A 9,844-nucleotide genomic window follows, 5' to 3' on the forward strand; every position below is an offset into this window, starting at 1 on the left:
GCCCGCCTTCTGCTCCTGCATGCTGAGCGGGGCGGAGACGGAAACTTCCTTTGTTTTGTCTTTCCAGAGAGCTTGGGACGCTGTCATTCCTTTTCTTAACCGAGGTAAGGCTGGGAGGAGGCTGAGAGGTGTCCACTAGCTGCAAGGTTGAACCTCAAGGCAGCAACACTTTGGTGATAGGGTCTCTGAGCATGTAAAGAGTGACTCTCCACTCCCTCCTTCGCTTGAATTCAGCCTATCTTTGGGCTAGGCAAAAAGGCTGGTGGCATTTAGGGGAACCTCTTGCAGCCTAGGCTTCTGTATTTCGAATTTGCCATCAGCATGGATTAATTTTTAGGGCTTATTTTATTTACTGCATTGATATCCCACCTTTTCCGCCACATGCTGGATTGCATGTTCGTTAACTTCATTAGTTCCACTCTGAGTAGGACTAATATTGGATGCAAGGCATTGTTAGCAAAAGACTTTTGCATTAAAACTTTTGTTCCCTCTAGCAATAAAATGAAGGTTGAGTGTGAAAAACAGGTTGGGGAGTCTAAGCTGTAGTGGAATATATTTAAAGGGGTATGTGTTTTTAGTTCCTATTTCCCTCCAGAGCGCCAAGTGAGTAAACTCCAAACTTTAAAACAGCTGCAATAGTCCCTGCATGAACAGTCATTAATTTGTTCCCATACAGAGAAGGATGTTTTCATACCGTTAATATTCCCTTTGTGTGTGTTTGTTTATCTGAACCATTTTTATTCTGCTCACCAGCAAAAAAAAACGGGGGGGGGGGGCTTGTGAATGTAGTTCAGAAATGTGAAGGCACTGTCCTCATGCTTAAAAAGACTAAAAAATAAAAATACACACAGCACAAAAGGAAACAAGGTTGGGAGGGAGGAGGAAGAAAGCAAACTTTACCAAGATCCTTGTTATGACCAGCTGGAGTGGAAAGATTTCAATTAGAGGAGGAGTCAAGGTTGCTGCTTTTTTTTGAAAAAGATCTGAAAAAAAGGTTTTGCTGGCTTCCTGTCCTGTAGCCGTATTAATTATAATGTTAGACCAGCTCTGATAATACCAATCTGAGCCTGAAACCAGGCAGCAGCTTGAGGGCTGTTTTTATTACCACCAAAGCTGGAGAAGGAAGAGTTAAAACTCAGCTCCACCTTGTGGGATCCTAATTAATCAGGTGATCCCCAGCTGGGGCTCCTGCTTTGTGTTTTTAAAAAATCCTGCATCTAGTTTGGCCTTGTATCAGCCCAAGTGAGTTTAGAAAGTGAGCCTAGCCCCTTGTACCCTAATTCATTCATTTAAGATGCTGATTTAAGAGGCCACTAACATTATTGTTTTACGGGATTTCCCCCCCTGACTAGCTCAATGACAGAATCCTCTATTTATAAGATTCTAACCTTCACTAGAGGGACATGGGTGGCGCTCCGGGCACAGAGCCTAGGATTTGCTGATCAGAAGGTTGGCGGTTTGAATCCCCACGACAGAGTGAGCTCCCATTGCTCGGTCCCTGCTCCTGCCAACCTAGCAGTTTGAAAGCACGTCAAAGTGCAAGTAGATAAATAGGTACCACTCCAGCAAGAAGGTAAATGGCGTTTCCGTGCGCTGCTCTGGTTCACCAGAAGTGCTGGCCACATGACCCAGAAGCTGTACGCTAGCTCCCTTGGCTAATAAAGTGAAATGAGCACTGCAACCGCCGACGTTCTGATCGGCAAGTCCTAGGCTCTGTGGTTTAACCCACAGCACTACCCTTGGAGTTAAATATAAATCATTTTCAAGTAGTTCTCCTTCAGGGAATAACATGCTGTAAACTTCAGGTCGCTCTGAAGGAGTAAGCCCTATTGATTCCTAGCGGGTTTGGGTCTGAGTAGCCCGGGTCTCCTGCCTTTGCATTTATTTTGCATCTCTAAAACCTCTCTCGGCCAGGACTTCTCTTGTGGAAGATGGTGTCCATCAACGACCTGCCTCTGGAGATCCTGCTCGATGTATTTGACTTCTTCCCCTCGTGGCACCTGCTCCGCTGCTTCCGTTGGGTGTGTTGCTGGTGGAGAGACCTGGTAGACTCCTTGAACGCTCAGTGGAAAGACAAGTGCAGACGGGCCGGCTACCCCATTGAGATGCTGACCAGTCCTTTCCCAGACTGGAAGGTCTTCTACCTTCTCTGCAAGCTGCAGAAGAACATTGTCCGGAATCCTTTCGGCAAAGGTGTGTCTCTGTTCGGTGACAGAGGGCTACCCCTGGCTGCTAGCCTATGGTTATTAGTTTTTTCCAATGAATCCAATGAATTATTTTTTTTTTTGAGGGTGAGTAGCAACAGGGAGTCAGTAGTGGGGATGGTGAGGCAAAAGACCCTGGGCCCAAGCACACATGCATATTGTATAAAGGTGCAAAGCCATAGCTGTCAACTTACAGATTTGAAAATAAGGAACCAGCAGCCTCGAAAATAAGGGATCAGCAGCCAAAATAAGGGATTTTCCAAGCACAGGTATGTTCAGCTTCTGAGTCCCTCCAAGCCAAAGGCAGAAAGCCCAGCCAGCTGCCAAATGAAGCCTCAAGCGGTGGTTCCCACAGCGCAGCAACCCGGCAAAGGGGATGCGGCAAGGAAAACCACCGTCACCTCTCCGCTGGGAAGCACTGAGCAAAGGCCAGTCCCCAGGCAACGCGGCCGATTTGATCGGCACAAGGCATGCAAGCTCCACCCCCCAGTTGTTCTTAGACTCCTTATTGGGTGAGCAACGCAGCCAAGCAACACAGTTGGAGCCTCCCTCCTCCCTGGCCAGCAGGGGAGGGAGGGAGAGGAGCTGCTTCCTTTGAAACCTGGGAAATTTAAGGGACCTCATCAATAAGGGACAGCAGCGGGACACAGCCCTTGGATAAGGGACTTTCCCACCAAATAAGGGGTGGTTGACAGCTATGTGCAAAGCCCTTCTTTCGCACCCTGTGAAACATAAATGTGCAGAGTTTTTTTAAAAAAACTGGGCAACGCCCACCCACCCGAGCCTTCCCGGATCTGTTAAAACAAAGGAGGAAGGCAGGATCTACAATGGATTGCTGCCTGTGCGGTTTTCTTTGATGGGAGGTGGGGGTGAAGGGGGAATTTCAATGTGAAGGGGTGGCAAAAAACAAGTTCTGCCCCAGGTACCAACTGACCATTCTACACCACTATACCTACCCACCCTGTTTTCATGCTTTGCTCTGATATGACCTTGCTATGGCAATCGTCGGTTGCCATGTTGTTGGGGCCGGGTTGGAATTTTTTCCACTTGGCAAATTGGTACCGGCCCTTTGGTTTTCGCCTGTCTCGTAGCAATCGTTGCAACTTTTGTGAGGTTAGGCCTCCATTTGGTTGCAGGGGATGTTGTTTCCTTCGCCTGCCCCTCCTGTTAAAGGGATTCGTGAATACTGTCCAAAGCCTGGGCGTGGGCTAGGGCCATGTCACAGCCCCTACGGGGACCCCTTAGGGTGGTGCCACTATCTGACATAAGTTATTGGGCACCCCATATCAGTGGTTTACCCTTCTATGGACTCCCTGCAGATGGGCAGGAGTCAAGATCTAGCCTGGCTTCACCCCAATGTCTAAGCCAGACAGCTCACGTTACTAACCAATAAAGTTGTGGCCTATTTAATAATAATAATAACAATAATAATTTATTATTTCTCCCCCGCCCATCTGGCTGGGTTTCCCAGCCACTCTGGGCGGCTTCCAACTGAATATTAAAAACAACACAGTGGTACATCTGGATGCGAACTGGATCCGTTCCGGAGCCTTGTTCGCATCCTGAAGCGAACGCAACCCGTGTCCACACGTCTGCAGGTCGCGATTCGCTACTTCCGCGCATGTGTGTGACATCATTTTGAGCATCTGCGCATGCGCGAGCGGCAAAACCTAGAAGTAATGCTCTCCGTTAATTCCGGGTCACCACGGAGCGCAACCCGAAAATATTCATCCCGAAGCTACTTAAACCTGAGGTTTAAGTACAGCATCAAAAACATCCCTAAACAGGGCCGCCTTTCAAAAGACAACTGGTCTTTTGAAAGTAAAACAGTTGTGTATTGCCTTGATATCTGCTGGGAGGGTGTTCCACAGGGTAGGTGCCACTACCAAGAAGGCCCTCTGCCTGGTTCCCTGTAACCTCACTTTTCACAATGAGGGAACTGCCAGAAGGCCCTCGGTGCTGGACCTCAGTGTCAGGGCTGGATGATGGGGGTGAAGACAGTCCTTCAGGTATACAGGACCCGAGGCCGTTTAGGTAAACCATAAACCAAAATGCTCTGCCTCAGTGTGTTTTATTGTTCTCCTGGGAACTTTGTGGCTCAAGTGCCTTGGCACGCAACAGGATTCTGGACTTGATGGGCCATTGTCCTCTTTTAAAGTTCTTACGCCCTCCTTTCTTCCTTCTCCCGCAGAGGAATTTCTCTACTGGGAAATTGACAAGCATCAGGAGCACTGCTGGGGTGTAGAGGAGCTGTTAGCAGACGAATACCCCCATGACAACGTCACTACATGTTTCTTTGCCTTCAATGGGTGAGGACCTTGTTATAGGTTCAGTAAATCCTCAAATGTGGCTATGGATTTAGAAGATCGGTCACATGGTAGTGGAGGACCTGCATTGAATGCAGAAGGGCCAACCTATATCCCTGGCATCTCTAGGTAGGGCAGCGAAAAGACTCTTTTAGGAATCCCTTGAGAGCTGCGGCCAGAGTCAAAGAGTGGACAATATAAAACTAGATGGACCAATAGTCTGACTCAGTGGCGTAGCGTGGGTTGTCAGCACCTGGGGCAAGGCAAGTAATTCACGCCCCCAACCTGTGGATTTGCGCCCCCTAACCCGTGGATTTGCGCCCCCTTACCCTAACCCCCAGGTGTTGCGCCCAGTGCGGCCGGCCGCCCCTGCACTCCCCACGCTACGCCACTGGTCTGACTCAACAGGCACCCCTCCTTTCATGAGGACTGGAACCTTAGAGCAGTGTTTTTCAACCACTGTTCCTTGGCACACTAGTGTGCCGCGAGATGTTGCCTGGTGTGCCGTGGGAAAAATTGAAAAATTCGAAAGATTTTTTTTTTAAAAAAAATGTCAAATTTCCGCCCACTAGGCGGGCGCCGGACTGTGTCCACCCTATTTTCCATCTGTCCTGGGTGGGGATCAGATCGGATGGGATCGGATGAGAGCGGACAGGCGGTCCGCTCTCATCCGATTCCCCATAGAGAGCAGCGGTGCTCTGACATCTCCCTCTCCGCACACAGTGCGGAGACGGAGCTGTCATCCGCCGGCTCAGCGGGGATCAGCGGATCGATCCCTGCTGAGCAGAGAACATTTTTGTTTGCCATTAAAGAAAAAAATATTAAACATTTTCTAATGATGGTGTGCCTCGTGATTTTTTTCATGAAACAAGTGTGCCTTTGCCCAAAAAAGGTTGAAAAACACTGCCTTAGAGGAAAAGAATGCAGGTTAGATGGAGAACACCTGCTTTGCATGCAGAAAGTCCTGAATTTGATTCCCAGCATCTCCAGGTAGCTCTAGAAGAGACTTTTCTTGTGGTAGGGTAGATAGATGCTGCCAGTCAGTGGTCTGACTCCTGACTCTGGCAGGAAGATCCAGTCTCCTTTTCTCCCATCAAGGGCTATTTCAGCAGAAGCAGAGAGTAAAATGAAAGATGTCCATAGGTGGCAGTAGAAGGACCACAGGAAGGCTTAAGGTATCTGGTTTTCTTGCTGGCCTCCTCTCCTGCAGTGCAGGCTGCCTTCTGAGGGCTGAATTGGGCTCATGGGCTGCCAGTTGCCAGTCTCCAAGGGCACAAAACGTTAACAAGCTGGGCTGGTGATGGTGGTACCTTGGTTCTCAAACTTAATCTGTTCCATAAGTCTGTTCCAAAACCAAAGCATTCCAAAACCAAGGCACACTTTCCCATAGAAAGTAATGCAAAACAGACTTTTAAAAACAACCCCTAAAACAGCAATTTAACATGAATTTTACTATGTAACGAGACCATTGATCCATAAACTGAAAGCAATAATAGATGTACTGTTCTATAAAATAAGGAAAACAGTATTGTAGATGACACAAATTAAAATTATTATTTTTTCTTACCTGCACTGATGATAGTCATTGTTTGGATGGGGGGATTTTATCCATTTCCGCAGTCACACAATCAATCAATCAATCAATCAATCAATCAATCAGCAGCTGAACTGGGTTGCACAAAGGCACAAAAACAAATTAACCAAAAAGGCCTTAACCCCCCCCCCAAAAAAAATAGCAAAAACAAAAGCACCAAACTTAATCTTTTCCAGAAGTCCATTTGACTTCTGAAATGTTTGAAAGCCAAGGTGCAGCTTCTGATAGGTGCAGGTGTTCGGGAAGCAATAGCATCAGACATTCAGCTTCCGAAAAACGTTCAAAAACCAGAACACTTACTTCTGAGTTTTCGGCGTTTGAGAACCAAGGTACCACTGTACTTGAAATGGCTTTGATTTCCTTCCTCACATCTCAGGCCCGACACAAAAATTCAACGCATCACCTTGAAGGACCACGGCTACACGGATGAGTTGATGGACTACGTGACACCCCATATCGTGGTGCAGGATTGGTGAGTGCTGGAACTGGCCTCAGAAGACCTTGCAGGATCAACCCCCCATCTAGTCCTGTTATTACAGTTCCCAGCCAGATGAGTGGGTTTGGTAGGTCTTGAGTAGCAGGGGAAAAAACCCTACCAGGGTTGTTTAGGCATGTTCGAGGATTTATCCTGAACTTCCGAGGGTTATTTAGCAAAATTTACAGCCCGCTTAAAGGTAAAAGTACCCCTACCTTCAAGAACAGCTGAGGGTAACATATTTAGTCTGGTCAGTGTAAAGGCCCGTCTGAGTTTTGGAATGGTTAAGGTAGACAAATAAGGTGCCCGAAAATCAAAGTGGGAGGGGGGCAGATAAGCAGCATCTCCTGAAAATGGGTCTCCCCAAGGCAAAAACCTTTATTGACCAGCGCATGAAGGATATTGAGCAGCAGAATAATCTGGCCTGTATTAAGAAATTTAGTGCTTGGTACACTTGCTGTTGTTTAGTCATGTCCAACTCTTCATGACGCCATAGACCAGAGCACGCCAGGCACTCCTGTCTTCCACTGCCTCCCGCAGTTTGGTCAAACTCACGTTTGTAGCTTCGAAAACACTGTCCAACCATCTTGTTCTCTGTCGTCCCCTTCTCCTTGTGCCCTCCATCATTCCCAGTATCAGGGTCTTTTCCAGGGAGTCTTCTCTTCTCATGAGGTGGTCAAAGTATTGGAGCCTCAGCTTCAGGATCTGCCCTTCCAGTGAGCACTCAAGGCTGATTTCCTTAAAAATGGATAGGTTTGATCTTATTGCCGTCCATGGGACTCTCAAGAGTCTCTTCCAGCACCATAATTCAAAAGCATCAATTCTTCAGCGATCAGCCTTCTTTATGGTCCAGCTCTCACTTCCATACATCACTACTGGGAAAACAATGGCTTTAACTATATGGACCTTTGTTGGCAAGGTGATGTCTCTGCTTTTTAAGATGCTGTCTAGGTTTGTCATCTGCACACTATAAAGCAGCAATTACGATATTGTCTTCACTCTGCCAATGACTGGGCAGCTATGATACTTCTTACACTTGGTTTGATTTTGGCTGGTGCCCTTCTCCCCAACAGGTCTGATGTCCTCTACCCAAATCCTCGTTACAACTACAGACTGACGGTGAAGCTGCTGGCTGAAGATTTTAAAGCCCTCTATACCTGCTATATCTCGAATGGGGAGGTAATCAAGGACGGCACAAGGAACTGGAAAAAGGTAAACCCAGGATTGAAGGCAGGGGAAGTACTCAGCCAGGGCAGGATTTGGGTTTGATGAGGCCCTAAGCTACTGAAGGTAATGGGGCCCTTTATATGCCCAGCTGTCCTTTGTCAACAACAAATTGTCGCTGTTTTTTGTGTTGAATATTTGCTATAACGCTAGATAACAGGGATAACAGCTTGACCTACATTCAACTGTGCTGCACTGCAGCTGCATGCTGCATGTTGCCATGCAACCAGTCCATGCAGAATGTAGGCACCCTGTACAGTCACGCCTCAGATTACAGCCGCTTCAGGTTCCTTTTTGGGGGGTTACAGACCGCTGAAACCTGGAGGTACCAGAACGGGTTACTTCCGGGTTTTGGCAGTCACACATGCATAGAAGCACTAAATCGCACTTTGCACATGCACAGAAGTGCCGAATCGCAACCCGCCCATGTGCAGATGCAGGTTGCAAACATGCATCCTGCACGGATCACGTTCGCAACCCAAGCGTCCACTGTATATAGAAATGAGCAAACCAGTGATATTTTAGGGAGCAGGCTAGTAGGCGGGGCCCATTACTTACATCATAGGAGCCCACACAACACAAAACACTGTTGCTGTATGTAGGTTTTATTTGTTTTTTTATCTTATATTTTTTTAAAAAATATATTTATTTGTTTTTGCAAAGAGAGAAGAAAGCATCACAAAAATACATACCAACACACACTAACACAAGCACACATAAAACAGATTAAAAAAAAACAAAATAAAAATTCCAATTTTTAAATTCATGTTTACAAAGCTTTCTTTCTTGACTTCCTCACGCCTCCTTTTTTGTGTTCCTCTTTGTCCAATCAGATACAGCAAATCCTTACCCTCTTTAGAAACTCATTTCTAATTAGTAAAATCGATTCTATTATGTCTCCAATCTTTCCTCCTTATATTTAAACATCTTTAGCATGTTATTTACTTTCGACATAATATGACTTTAGTCTTTCACCCTTTTTCTATTACACTTTTGCATACTTTTTAACACTGTATCACTAATGCCATATTATTTTCATATCCAACATCATTTTAACATTCATAAACTTTGCAGTGTTTCTGCAGGTAGTCTTCAAACTTCTTCCAGTCCTCTTTTTTATCTTATATTTTGGAAATGTACATCCAGTTGTTGTTTTTCCTTTAATTTTTGGGGGGCAACTCAAGAGAGTGGGGCCCTAAGCTATAGCTTATCTGTAAATCCGGCACTCTCTGCTCAGCAGTGACCTAACTTGAGGGTGGGGTGGGGGCAATAGGGGTAGTTGCCCCGGGTGCAAAGTTGTGAAGGAGGTGCAAAAAGTCTGACACCCGGTGCTACTTCAATACAGCTGCACCCACCTGTTGCTGTGCTCTGGTGAAAACTCCATCTCCCTCCCCACCCCAAATTTCCAGACTGTGTACATCTTCCGCAACTACCCCAGCGGAGTCCGCCACATCCATTTTGAGCACGGCGTGGACTATGGAAAGCTTGCCAACAGCAGCGTCATCGTGGGCCCGAACTTCCCGTAGAAGAAGAGGAAAACACCCCGAAGAGAAGGAAAGGGTTGCTGAACAGCTTGAACCCACCTCACCTGGAGTTCTCTCAGTGTCCCTACGGATCTTGGATGCTGGTTGTGGTCCCTGCCTAAGAAACCTTTCCTCTGAAGCTGTATGTCTGCATTTTAAAAGTTATCATTGGATTTTTATTTTTTAAGGGGAAGTTTTAAAGAATATTAATAAAGTACTCGACTCACAAGTATGTCCTGGGTATGAAACAGGATGGGAGAGCTGTGGCTCAGTGGTTAATGGCTGCCTCATGCGCAGAAAGGTCGTGGGTTTGATCCTCAGCATCTTCAGGTGGGAGAGCTGCTGCCGGTCAGTGTAAACCACGGGTAGGCAAACTAAGGTCCGGAGGCCAGATCTGGCCCAATCGCCTTCTAAATCTGGCCCGCGGATGGTCTGGAAATTAGTGTGTTTTTACATAAGTAGAGGGACGTGGGTGGCGCTGAGGGTTAAACCACAGAGCCTAGAAAAATCAACTTCTT

General features: G+C 46.8%; 1 protein-coding gene across 2 annotated transcripts; it reads left to right on the top strand.

The window, feature by feature from the left end:
* Positions 1-9,558, top strand: LOC309376929 (F-box only protein 44-like). Of its 2 annotated transcripts, none has more exons than XM_081923870.1 (6): positions 1-104; positions 1,932-2,193; positions 4,396-4,513; positions 6,481-6,576; positions 7,653-7,791; positions 9,213-9,558. In XM_081923870.1, exons 2-6 carry the CDS (start codon positions 1,932-1,934, stop codon positions 9,327-9,329), a joined length of 732 nt encoding a protein of 243 aa, XP_081779996.1. In that variant the 5' UTR covers positions 1-104; the 3' UTR covers positions 9,330-9,558. The 2 variants fall into 2 exon arrangements, with proteins under 2 accessions (XP_081779996.1, XP_081779997.1); XM_081923871.1 differs by having other exon boundaries at positions 9,149-9,265.
* Positions 9,559-9,844: the final 286 nt, after the last annotated feature.

This window comes from Podarcis melisellensis (assembly GCF_964234715.1).
Source record: "Podarcis melisellensis genome assembly, chromosome: 8".
Classification (NCBI taxonomy): Eukaryota; Metazoa; Chordata; class Lepidosauria; order Squamata; family Lacertidae; genus Podarcis; species Podarcis melisellensis.

What these genes read in the sequence shown, in the direction of transcription:
- LOC309376929 (XM_081923870.1), top strand. Translation starts at nt 1,932, where the DNA reads ATGGTGTCCATCAACGACCTGCCTCTGGAGATCCTGCTCGATGTATTT. An exon ending in CCGGAATCCTTTCGGCAAAG is followed by an intron (nt 2,194 to 4,395) that starts GTGTGTCTCTGT and finishes CTTCTCCCGCAG; the next exon opens with AGGAATTTCTCTACTGGGAA. An exon ending in CATATCGTGGTGCAGGATTG is followed by an intron (nt 6,577 to 7,652) that starts GTGAGTGCTGGA and finishes TCTCCCCAACAG; the next exon opens with GTCTGATGTCCTCTACCCAA.